At 48.4% G+C, this 13,391-nt stretch overlaps 1 protein-coding gene across 4 annotated transcripts in view; it reads right to left on the reverse strand.

Moving 5' to 3' along the window:
• The window catches only part of Ctdspl (CTD small phosphatase like), a 117,172-nt gene that overhangs the window by 15,689 nt on the left and 88,092 nt on the right, over positions 1 to 13,391 (reverse strand). For 2 of the 4 annotated variants that reach the window (XM_087905182.1, XM_087905180.1), the window contains exons 3-4: positions 8,269 to 8,301; positions 1,418 to 1,519 (exon numbers count right to left, since the gene is read on the reverse strand). In XM_087905182.1, the coding sequence (XP_087761308.1) occupies positions 1,418 to 1,519; positions 8,269 to 8,301 (135 nt within the window). The remainder of the gene's footprint in view (positions 1 to 1,417; positions 1,520 to 8,268; positions 8,302 to 13,391) is intronic. The other 2 variants (XM_087905183.1, XM_087905181.1) reach the window with 1 other exon arrangement.

Genomic DNA, 13,391 nt, shown 5'->3' on the forward strand with positions numbered 1-13,391 from the left:
TTACACACAGACACACACGCCACGGCACACATGTACTCACGTTCATCACAAAAACAGATAAATAAAAAGGTAAGAGATAATTCTAGAATGTAGTCAGGTCAGGGAAGAAATGAGGAAATTTGGTTTACTGCTTGTGACAGTCTGAGCAGGGTCCAGGGACATCAAGGCTGCCAAGGCCCTGCCTTGGAACCAGGAACCTTTGGTAATCTTGTGCAGTCTGTCCAGGGTGCCTTGGGAGAATGCTCTCTAGACTACGACAGTAACTGACCCCACTCTGCGCCTGAAACCCGGAGCCGCTTGCTTCATGGAAGGGGAAATGTTGCAAGGACATTTAGAGTGGAGCTTGGACACAAGGCCATGGCTCCAGAACCAATCCTGGAAGAGTCCAGTCCTTAGAATGCTGGGTAATGAGGTGGTCCTACAAGCCAGGTTATCCACCTTCCAAAGCCTTCAGGGAGTGCCTCCTGGCTTCGTCCTGTTTGTTCAGTGAGAAGGCTCGGGTGAAGGTGGTGCCAGTCACATCTCTCAGTGAAGCAAGAGGCATCCCAGGATGGGGGTGGGGGAGGAGGAATGTAGTGGCACCGGCCAGGGTAGAGCAGCTTCACTGACAGGAATAGCCCACGGTGACCAGAACCAGGCTCAACACCCACCGCTTCTCCCCAGCACACCAACCATCTATTCCAAATGTTGGCAGCCTTTGCCTTCCTTAAACAATTTCTTCTACTTTGAGTAGGAATGAATGAACTCATTGTCTTAGCGCAGCTCCGGCCACGCCGGTGCGGAGGCCCTCTGTTGCTGTAACAGTTCCAGGCAGGGAGGTGGAGTGACGGTCACTTAGATGTAGCTTAGTGGCAGCTCACTGCCCACAGAGAGGGGCTGTGAGGGTGGGTACTCAGTTAGCCATGACGGAAACAAGCAACCGCAGCAGAACAGTGGGAATGAACGACCTAGTCCACTGGACAAGGCTTCATTCAAAAATTAAGCTGGGAACATTACCAGGACAGCAGGGTGCCCAACAACTTTCAATACCCTAGCCCATGCCCCACCCAATAGGATGCACAGCGCTCCAGCTACCTCAAAAACATTACATCCCCAGGCACTAATTGTCCGAACCACCTGAACCTAAAAACATTTCTACCAGGCTGAGAGTGGGGAAGTCCCAGACCTCAAGGAAGTACTCGGTGATACTGGCAGCCCAGCAATTTCTTCCCCAAACCAATGTGTTAATATTCAACTATTGTAGCTCATGTACACCTGGGCAAACCCTGAGTTCTTGGAATTTCTTCATGAGGAGTGAAGTCACACACGCGTGTGCGCGCACACACACACAGATACACACACACAGCCCTCACTCTTCACACAGTGGTTATGACATCAAAAAGAACCCCCGCCCCGAGACCCTGAATGTGGAGTTTACCTTAAATGAACTGTGCACCAGGGTCTCATCCAGGTCAATGACCACACATTTCTTCCCATAGTCGAGCACCGTCACCTCTGGAAGGAGGTATTTAGCTGGTGGCTAAAGGAAGAAAAAAAAAATCAATATTATAAACTCAGTGGTAGAGGCTGACCCTCCCCCACCTCCACTATAGCTGAGACCACATTAACGTGGGTGTAAATGAAAGTGGACATTTAGAGGCCCGGTCAGGCTCATCAGGTCCCTTTACTAAAAGCAATAACAACAGAGATTCTGCAACAGGGATTCTGTCCCACTGAAACCGCATCTTTCTGTGACTGACTGATGCCTGGCGTTCAATATCACCTCAGACACTTATTATTGTTATCAGTTGAGGCAATTATAGCTCCATGCAAAACAGATGTTTATCAGTTGTACTGTCACTCCATCACCAAGCACTTCTCTGGGACCCATAGGGTGGCCAGTATTAGTAAAATGAATCACACAAGAAATGAACAGTTACATGGAACAACTATTCTGACTTCACAGGCCTATTTCCTGGGCTTGTGGTTTGCCTAAATTTCACTGTAACATGTCAGGAAACTTTGGAGCTATGTTGGACCCATGATACTTTTATTTATGTATATGCATGTGTGCCTGCTGGTCTGTATGTGCACATTGTGCATGCAGTGCCTGCAGAGGCCAGAAGAGGGCGTCAAATCCCTGGAACTGCATTTACAGGCTGTGAACCACCTTTGTGGGTGCTGGAAGTGGAGTCCAGGTCCTCTGCAAGGGTAACACAAAGTCTTAATTGTCTCTCCAGCCTCATGCCTGGCATTCTTAAACACTTGACCCACCAACAAGTTGTCCTTCAAGTATTAAAATTGAAACTGGTGGGCACAGCCCCTCCACTGTTGTGGCGTGAAACCGATGGTTGAGGCATCTGTACCTCTTACATCAAGTTAGACTTTAACCCACGTGCTGTGTTAAGCCAGTCCCCCGCTCCCCCAATCTGTTCTTGTAGCAGCTGACTCCTATCCTGTGGTGGGGTCATAAAGAGCTAACACACTGATTTCAGCCAGCCTGCTCTGTTCTGAGTATTTATTTCTTTGGGCCTTGCCTCATTCCAGAGATAATGTGAAGTATTTTAATTGACTGTGGTATGTTCAGAGGCTAATGTTAACTAGTTAATTTTTTCCTGCAAACTGTTTAATATTTGATGCAAAACAAAACATAATTAAATATCTAGACTCAGCCACGGAAGAATGAACAGTGGAGTTTTTCAAGCAAGACAAGCAAGCATGAAATCAGAAGTATTTTCTGTGAAGTGGCTGGTTCCCTTCACTTTTGAACATTAACTAAGGGGAAAAAAATAGTAATTTTGAAGCTAGATGGTGCACACTTGTGATCCCAAGAGGGCTGCTCAGGAGGCTGAGGCAGGAGGAGAAGCCAGACTTGTCTCGGCTACACAGTAAGTTCAGGGACTTGTTTGGCCAACTTAGCGAGACCCTGGCCCAGAAGTAGGGCTGGGGATCTAGCTCAGTGGCAGAGCGCTGGCATGTGTGGGGCATTAGGGCTAGTTCCAGGACTGAAAACACAATAGAATTGAACCCTAGCTAGCCGCAGAGTGAGGGCAAGCCACAGGGCAGGTTAGCTAATGAGGTAGGTACCATGATCACCCAGGACAGGGGCTGAGCAAAAGGTGACATGTAGGGCCAGAAGTGGTCCTAACTCCAGGGTGCTTGGCATTGATGCCATTTTCTAAATCATGGGGAAGAAAGAGCCCAGAAGGCTCCACTTTCCAAAGCTCTAACTAAAGCTGGCTTCCGGTCCCCCCATGGCCTCTGGCACTAGCAAGGGAGGCGGGATGTGCCCTGGCTGCTGAAGTGGAATTCAGGGACTGAAAGGGGACCTGTTTCCATCATTATAAACGACAGAGTCAGCAGGGTGTTAAAAAAAAAAAAGATAACAAACTCACAAGAAGTTTTGTACGAAAATATGTTTTTTAAAAAAAGGCAGGGTTGAACACAACCAAAAGATAGGGAATTCTTTGTGCCACAGCAGAAGGTATGCGCGTGACCACAGTAAAATTTGCTTTGATTTTATCACACAAGTCTGTGACAGACACAGTCTCACTGTGAAGACTACAGACAGGCAAGACTTTTTCCCTTTCAATCCCCCGACCCAGGTGGAGCATCCTTCCCTCCAGCCTCCCCCTCAGCTTCACGCACTGCTGCTGAAGCGATGTTTATAACTTCAGTCACTTAAATTGCTGGCCTGGGAAACAAGGCTCTAGCAATCCAACCCCTCACAGATCTGGAAACATCAAAGATCTGCTCAAAGCGGCTCAGAGATTTTCCAAGCCCAAGATTAAAAATTCCCTTCTCGGCATATGTACCACACTTTATAAGCACTGTCTGAGTTAATAGTAATTAAGAAAAACAGACAGCTCTGACCAAATGATACAGGGAAGGAGGGATCAGAGGGGCGAAACTCGGCTAAGTAAGCTCCTGATTTTACAGCAGAGAGGAAGGCCAGGCTCCAGGAAGATGCAAGGAGGGAGAGCTCCATCAATCCAGCCCTTCACACAGCTTCTCTGGGGGCCTCCTCGGGAGGAATGCAAATTCCTCAGCCCATGCTAAGACCTCTGGAGAGCCAGCCACATTCTTGGCAATACCAAGACACTGTAAAGCCACCATAGTGTTCGGTGAGTTAGCTGGTTCTTGAGTCAGTCACTCAAAAGATTTAACCAAATCTCTGAGGTCATCATAAAGCTTAAGAACAAGACAAACTCCCATTACATCAAGAAGGATTGTACATATTTACAGTAGAACTGTAAGCCGAACCAGGTGGCACCGAGTCTTTTTCCTTTTGAAAACATGAGTCAAGGTCTGCTAAGGCACCCAGACTGGCCTTGAACTCACTCTACCTCAGCCTCCCAAATAGCAGAAATTAGAAGCCCATACTGGAGTCTGCTGACTTCTTCCACCTGTATGTGGGACCTAGGGGTGAACTTGGGTTTTCAAACTCACTTGGTAAGCACTAAGCACCTTGCTGGCCATTTAGGTCTGGCTGGTCTGGAACTCTCAACCCTCCTGATGGTGAGATTCTAAGCACGGGCCACTGAGTATGATAAAGTATGACCTTTTGTTTTTGTTTTATTTTGGAGACACAGTTTCTCTGTAGCTTTGGAGCCTGTCCTGGAACTAGCTCTGTAGACCAGGCTGGCCTCGAACTCAGAGAGATCTGCCTGCAGCTGCCTCCCAAGTGCTGGGATTAAAGGTGTTTGCCACCTTGGCCCAGCAAAAATGGCCTTTTCTATACAAAATCACTTATACAAATGCATGTGTGGGACTTGCAGGATGGGGCAGAAACACGGAAGTGGGGGAGGAGAAAGGCATCGTGGTTTGCCATCTGAAGTCTGGAAATGAAATTCCAGTTTTATTAAAAGCTTTTGGCGGACAACACAGACTGACTGTTAAGTCAATTCTGCCATCCCCCTTCACTTCTGTGTTCAGAGTGTAGGACAACAGGACTCGGGTCACAGACCCTGTGGGTTCTTTCACGGAGGATGCCACCTTCACAAGCTTGTCTCAAGCCATGACCACTCTGTGAACTTCCCATCCCTGCATTTCTTCCTTAGCCATCAACATCCGACCATAAGTACAAAGCTCAGGAAGCTTCCCAGCGAGGAAGCTCTGACTCCCAGCACACAGGTGGGATACGAAAGCTACTAACTGAAGTTTTCAACGGTCTGTGTAAACATGTCATTCCAGTGGTGTGTCACAGGTGAGGGCTCAGTAGAGGTTCAGGGCAGCAGAGCGGCCACTGGAGACTATCCCGTGCTTTCTAAATGAATGAAGAACACCAAAATCTCAGAGGAGGACATGGGTCCTGAGTCACAGTTATAGAGTGGATAGATCTCCCAAGGCACAGAATCAGGGGTCATAAAACATTAGATGAGTACATTTACCTATAGGAGATTAAAATTTCTTTGTGGCTAAAATGATTGAAAACACGGACAAAAGATACACTATAGTCCTTTAACATTAAAAACTTTAAAAAAAATGTGTGTGTGCGCGTGCGCATGTGTTTGTGTGGACATATGAAGGTCACAGGACAACTGTGGGGGTTGATGATCTCTCTGTGTCATGTGGTCCCAGGGAGTCAGACTCAGGTCATTGGCCTTGGCAACACCTTTACCGACTGAGCTCCTCCTCTTAGGCCCAAGCACCACTTCCTGAACATTTACAAAAGAGAGGACAAGATAAAGCCTAGACGGGCAGGATGGAAGCAAGGTGTGCGGCCAGTGAGAGATTGCTCACATTCACGGGTCACAGATGCCAGTCAAAGCAATAAACCAACAGCATTCTTCGCTTTTGGATTAGCAAAGGCTGGGAACTTCTGAAAAGCATTTCTGAGAGGGAACGGGGCATCTCACAGTCGTCGGTGTTAGAGGGCAGTTTGGCTTCGACAGCTAACAATGAGGACTAGGCTGCTGCACCCAGTGTTTTCCGTTAGGACCCGATGGGCAGGTCCATGGACACATGGACACTCCTTTAACAAATGATTGTGTCTACACAAACAGCCACGTGAATGCAGTCAGCGGCAGGCAAAACATATGTACATGTAGATATGTACAAAACATATACACATGTAGATGTACATATGCTGATCTGTACAAAGATGTTCACAGTGTCTGTGACTAGCATCAGATGGCCTGCGGAATGGCGGGAGCAACACAGTCTCATGCATATGAACATGTTTGCTTGGGAGCTTTCTGAGAGGGTGGGACAAACATTAAGGAGAGGTATGCTAGACTGTGGGCCCTGCCCGGAGAGGCTTTTCCCCCTTATGTTAATTTCCCATCATTTAAAGTTTAACTACTGGCTTGAATTATTGTTGAATAAAAAGTTCAAAGTCTGAAACTTCTGCACATGCAAAAAGACCAGCATATGAATGAGAGATGCGGGGGTGGGGCCCGAAGCAGAGATGGGGGATTCTGTGCCAAGAGTTGCCCTGGGCACCTGCGGCCTCAGATGGCCCTTCCTCTTTCCTGGAGAAAGCCTTCAGGGGACCTGGTCCTGAAGTGCTTAGGTATCTAGTCCTTTGATGCAGACCTAGCTTCAGTCACTCAGTATTACCCAGAATACCCTTTGCTCCACAGGGTCACTCTACCTAAGTGACCCGGGGCCTTGGGAAGTCAGTACAGACTTTACCAGGGATGCCAAGATGTAAACCTCAGGACTGAGCTGAGCCTGGCTGACCTTGTCCTCAGTCCCGCATGTGGAGCAGGCAGTGGAGGGGACACCACGCCCAATGGTGGGACTGTTTTCCTTCAGATCATCATTTAAAGGTGCAAATCGGGGCTGGGGGAGGATGTCGCTCAGTGGTAGAGAGCTGGTTTAATATGCACAAGGTAATTCCCAGTGTGGGGCCGGGGCGGCATCAACATGAAGACACGATTAGAGTTACTTCAGACAGGTGCTGCCTCTTCGGAAGACAGTCCCAAGAGCCACATGTGACCACTGTCTGCTGTAGATGCAGGACAGAGCCTGGAGCCCATTGATCCGACGCTAAGATAAATTACACCAGGAACCTTCTCGGCCCTGCTTACTTTATGCTGGGATTCTGTATGCGGTTGAGCCCAGTTTCCTCAGCGGGGTTTGCACGGCCCACAGCTACTTTCCTTCGCGCCTCGCTTTACAGCCGGCCACGAGTTACCTTTGTGTGCAGCACTGACACGGAGAGGACACTAGATGCTGCCACCTATTTAACACAGATGCTTGTGCAAGAAAAATGTACGAAAATACCTCCGTAGAGGTTAAAGGTGGCCCGGTGACAGAGCCTGCTGGGTGTTGCTGAAAACACTGGCTCAGAGGCTACCTGGCCTGGTCAGTCTCTCCCCCAGGGAAGCCTAACCCCTAGACACAGTCAATGGAGAACTGAAAGTCTTGAGAAAAGCAAAGTGAGTGACTTTTTTGGGCCAGTTGCAATCTCTGGCAACCCAAACTCATAAAACCCACTCTATTTGGTGCAGGGTGGCCATACTTCGGGGAGGCTTTAGGAAAGCACACACACAGACTGGAATCCCATAATAGGAATCAGGTAATCCTTAAAGACTATAAGACCAATTCACAGACTGTTCTGGAAACTGGGTCCTTCGCTGAGGACATGGGGCTGTGCCTAGCTGTGAAGTTCCTCTGGGAAGTAGTTGGATGTAGAGTGTTGCTGGCTGAGGAGGGGTGGGAACATACAGGAGAGTGAATGGCAGGCCCAGTGGAGGCCTGGGGACACAGGTACAACTTAGCTCTGGAATTCAAGGTTTTCAAAGGGTTAGTGAGGTGGCCTGGCAAGTCGCAGAGCAGCTGGCCGAGGGGTCTGAGGGGTTGGTTGGGTCCTGGGAGTTTAAGGAGATTAAGCCCAAAAGTTCCTCTCAGCCCAGAGCTGCAGCCAAGCAGCCCCGGAACAGCGAGCACCTTCAGTGAGCCAGACTCTGCTGTGAGGAAGCAAGTCTGGGCAGTGCGTGCCGCTCTCCTGATCAGAGGAGCCGGTCCAGGGCATACGGTGGGTGGGGTGGGCGCCAGGCCACTTGACTGCAGCTGGGAGCTTCTTCTTGGGAGTAAGGAGGTGAGGATTGCAGGAGAAAAGAGGGGTGAACGCTGCAGAGTGTTTCTGTACACAACTCAAACTAATTTTGTTTTTCTGCCTCCCCCCCCCCTTTCTCTCTCTTTCTCTAGCAGAATATAGCTGTTTACACCACATGATAAAACCCAACAGAAGCAAGAACGTTGGAAAACCTTTCCCCTTAGTAGGAAATGCACTGAAGGATTTCATGCATGCTTTAATAGAACTGGATAAAAGATACATACACTTGGTACGGGAATGACCTGCCTCTGGTCACCCTGAGGAAAAAGAAAAGAAAATCACTGTCAGGATGGAAAACAAAGAGACCACATTCTCAAAAGAAACTTCTAAGCTCTCTTGAGCAGAAACACAGCAATGGCCTTCCCACCCCTGCACCCTGGTGGCAGTGAGCAGAGGAAGCCAGGGACTTCCGGGAGGGAGCAGGCCCAAGCTGCCTCCAGGCCCCTCCCGGACAAGGAGGCAGGGTTTCTGAGGCTCAGGCCTGTTTATTTAAACAGTGTGTGCCCGCTCTCAGAATACAACTGTAACTTAAAAACAAAACCGAACACTCCGATTTTGATCCCCACCCCTCTAATAACCGGCTTCTTTCTTGTGTTTAAGCAATTTCCCCCCTAAAAGGACAAACAGGGAAAGGGAGGCAGGTTGATCGGATCACGAGGAATGCCTGACCGCTCCAGGTCCTCCTAGAGTGGAGGAGAGAAGGGAAAAGTGGAGGACAGGGCAAGGTACAAGAAGTTCCCTCCCAGGCTACCAATGCAGCTTTCCCCTTTAAGGGAAACAGAACACTGTTTTCACTGAGGGTGTTAAGAATGTTCATGCCCCGAGGAGGGGCCTCAAAGAGCTTCAGCCCAGAATACCAGCCTTGCAGACTGGCAGGGGCACTGTTGCGCTGATAAATGTTAATACAAGGGGAAGAAAGTTTTATTTACTTTTTGTGTGTGTTTTTCTTTCTCATATGCTGGGAGAGGGAGATGTGCTGCTTCGTGTCTCCAATTGGAGGATTTGAGAAAAGATGTATCCATGGCTACCAAGGTGGTCACCAGCAGCATGGTCTCCTGTGAAGGCCAAACCTGACGGCAAAGGCAAGCGGCTGGCACCTCCTGGTAGCTTTGCTAAGACTCACATGGTGACTTCACGATTCTCTCTGGGCCCTAGACATCACCTCTGTGGGGGTAATTGCAATCCTCTTTTCTCCAGAGATGACCTGGATGGCTTGTTCCTTTGCCAGGAGGCCCCCAAGAGGGGCCTCTCTCTACAGTTCTAAGCAGTCTCCCTCAGAGGGGAGCTGCAGGGAGCTTCATGTCTCCCACACAATAGCACACGCTAATAAAATCCTGGTGTCCAACAACTGGCTCAGGGAACTTCACCCCAGTGTCTGGATTAGGGAGCAGAGGGCTGCTATAGGCTTAACCAGAAGCTCGTAAGTGCTGGTCCCTTCAGAGCGGTGTTTTGTCTGCATACCACATGTGTGCCCACTGCCCGTGGAGGCCAGGAAGGGGTGCCAGATCTCATGACTAGAGTTAGAGAGGGTTGTGAGCTGCCACAAGGGTGCTGGGAATCCAACTCTAACCCTCTGAGCTTTCTCTCCAGCCCCGCCGCCGGCAAAAACAAACAAACAACAACCCTGAGTTATTTAAAAAGACATTTTTGCAAATGTGAACAGAGGCAAGCCATGAATAAACAGTAATTCTGAGACCACCGCTCCCAAAGGAACGCCTTTACAAGGTGTTTATCTCCACGGACAACTGAGGATCCCGGTTCCCTTCACTTAAGGCACTTCTCCCCAGGGACAGGGTCTTAATTCTCTTATTTTAAAAACGTGTTCATTACATCTATTTATTCATTTTGCACGTGCCACTCTGCACGCGTGGAGGCTGGAGGACAACTCGCAGGAACTGATTCTCTCCTTCCCCCACGTGGGTCCCAGGGATGGAACTGAAGTTGTCAGGTGTGATAGCAAAAGCCTTTTCCTGCTGAGCCGAGCACTGGTCTCCGCCGGCAGCAATAGTTTTTAAGCAGGGCAGGACAGAAATGCATGGAGAGAGTTGCTTGGAATTGGGGTCAGGAGACGAGCCACAGTGGACTCTCCTTTTATACGTTATGACAGCTACACACACCAAAGAGTCACATCTGCTAGGCGAGCTGTCTTTTAGTGTGTTCTTCCTTGAGCTTTCTTCAGTATCATTGATGTCTTTTCCTTCCACACGAATGTAAGCCCGTCCAGAAGCACACAGAGCGAGCTCTCAGCCATTCAAATCAGTTTTTTTCTCTCTCTCGGGCATCTATAACAACAGTGACGCCATCCACAAGCAAGGCTAATTTTATAACTTTTCCATATTTATAACAACTGTTTCATTTTCCTGTTTTATTCCACCAGCCAGAACCTACCAATGATTTGCCTGTGCTGTTTGCTGCTCATTTTCAGAAGACAGAATAGCTTTATATCATGATTTTATCACAGCTTTCTTCTCATACTTGGCCACATATCTGGTCATACGGAAGGATGACTGGGCCATGACATACCTCATTTATTAGACTTTTATCACTGCAAATGTCTTCACTGTGTTTAATGTTTTTAAAATGTATTTATTTAGCTGGGCAGTGGAGGTGCACGCCTTTAATCCCAGCATTCGGGAGGCAGAGGCAGGCAGATCTTTGTGAGTTCGAGACCAGCCTGGTCTACGAGCTAGTACCAGGACAGGCTCCAAAGCCACAGAGAAACACTGTCTCGAAACGCCCCCCTCAAAAATGTATTTATTTTTATTTGTGTGCATGTATGTGATGTGTTTGGGTGCCTGTGGAGGGCAGATGAGTGCATCAGAACTCCCAGAGGGACACTTACAGGTGGTTGTGAGCAGCCGCATATGGACGCTGGGAACTGAACCCAGGGCCTCTGCAAGAGCAGCCAGGGCTCTTAACCACTGAGCCATCTCTCCAGCCCCTAACATATTTGACTCAGTTCTGCTCGATCTGATACTAATATTGCCTTAGCGGTTAGACTTCTTTCCTTCAGTTCGGTCTTCCTTGTACACTGCACCCATCTCTTTGCTTCCTGCTCTCCTTTATCATGCCTTGTTAGACGCTATTATGGAAACGATCCAGAACTCATTTTAAAAGGCATTAGCCAGTCTGTGCCCTGTCACCTCAGCTTCTCTTCTGGGTACACGGTAAGGTTGTACTTCACTGCCTTTGAAGTTAGGTAGGTATAGTTATGTGTCTTGCTGCTGCCACTAAAGCCAACATACATTTGCTTCTGGGTCAAACTTTCAGGGGTTGTGACAGTTAAGGAAGCCAAGCCACAGACCATCAACACTGTACGTCCATGAATGAGATGAGCAGAGCCACACACAGCAGCACACAGGTGGCCACTGAGTCCACGAGACGTGGCTGGCCCAAACCAAGATGTGCGCGGATAGAAAACACACTCATTAGCTCCTGAACTGGTAAGGCAAAAAGAAATTATCTTCACACTATTCTACTGATCTCACGTTTGAACCTTGGATATATTGGGTTAAGTAAAATATGATTAAAATTAATTGCATTTGTTTTGAAACATTTTTTTGAAATGTGGCTGGAATGATTTGGATTTGTGTCTTACTGCATTTCCACAGAAGACTCAGCTAATCTATGGCAAATGATGGATGAATGAAACATAAAAACCTCCTAATAGCTCTCTAAACTATTTCAAAAACAAAATTTAAGATGAAAAAGACTTACTTTTTATGTATACGAGCTATTTCATCTGCATATATGTGTGTGTGTGTGTGTGTGTGTGTGTGTCACAGGTTGCAGTGTCTGCAGAGGTCAGAAGAGGGCACTGGAACCCCTTAAACTGGAGTTACAGATGGTTGTGAGCCAACACGTGGGCACCAGGAACTGAACCTGGGTCCTCAGCACGCGCTCTTAACACTGACCCCTCTCTAGCCCTGTGTGTGCATGCTTGGGGGTGAACATAAGCCACTGCTTGAAGCGTACACGGATCAGAAGACAGCCTGCAGGAGGCGGTTCTCTTTCTGTCACAGTCTCGGGGACAGAATTTAGGTCGTCAACGTTAGTAGCAGGCATCCTTATGCAAGGAGTCATCTTGCTGGACCAACTTCCGCTGTTTGAAGCCTCGTAGGTTTCAAGGTTGTTACTGAAATACAACTACACTCATGCTGACCGGCCCATCTACTCATGGGTCATTCCTCATTTTGGCTGAGAGTAGAAACACATCCAGGTGAATTTCTGTGCATGTCATCCTTGCTGCACGTGGGTAGCCCTCTGACGACGTTCTGGGTCTTCCATGAAAGCAATGATGTGAAAGAGACAGACAATGCTAGAGCTACCCACCACCCATGAACATAAATCTCGGGTGTGAGGAGGGAGGCACAGAGGCCAGTGATAGCCACGCAGGGAGATGGCCAAGTGGAGGAGCACAGTCTGGGGTTCTTATGTCATCGCTGGGATCTAAACCAACTCAGCACCCGACTGACTCAGTCTTTGCGTGTGAGAAAAGCAATCAGTTTAAGCTACTGGTTGCTCGTTTTCTTTTACGTGTTGCCCAAACCATCGCCATTTGATGGCAGGCGTGTTCTTGGTAACGGCGCATGGCTAGATCTGTCAAGACAGATGACGTCGTCTTGGTCACCTGTGAGCAGAAACTGGTTCAATCTGTTTCATGTTCTCTGTTTAAGATATGCTTCTGTTTATCTTCAGCTGCCCTGGAGAAATCAGGGCCTGAACTCAGACGTTCATACTGTCTGAGTTCCTCCCAGCCCAGGGCTAGCTTTTTGACAGGTACAATGTGTGTGCTTTATCATCTTTTCCCCTCTCAGTAACCTGCACACGCGGTCACAGTCTTCTGTCTTTTATTGTTGCTGATAAGAAGTGCTTTCACTGGAATAAAGTGTTCTGGTAGCTTGTAAGATGTGTTGCTTGAGCCAGGGGATAGGGTACTGGTGGCGCACGCCTTTAATCCCAGCACTCGGGAGGCAGAGGTAGGCGGATCTCTGTGGGTTCAAGGCTAGCCTGGTCTACAGAGTGAGTTCCAGGGCAGCCAGGGCTACACAGAGAAACCCTGGCTCTGTGTTTGAAATAACAAACAAACAAAAAGCCGTGCTCCTTTAACTGAGGGAGTTCTACCAGCAGCCCCTGATCCCCGGGCGTGTGCTCTGCTGTGTCCCACTCCTGCAGGAGAACCAGCAAGCTTTGCGGTGGCAGGTGCAATCTGTCTTTTTCAGCTCAAGAAAAAAACATCTGCCTCGTCTTTCTTTCTGGAACTCCGCTTGCTGATTGCTCTAGATGGCTCCTCTCCTCCCTCACGATTTCCATCCTTGCGTTTCTGGTCTGAATTTTAAGATATTTC

The sequence above is a fragment of the Myodes glareolus genome, chromosome 4 (genome assembly GCF_982192425.1).
Source record: "Myodes glareolus chromosome 4, mMyoGla1.1, whole genome shotgun sequence".
NCBI classification, from domain to species: domain Eukaryota; kingdom Metazoa; phylum Chordata; class Mammalia; order Rodentia; family Cricetidae; genus Myodes; species Myodes glareolus.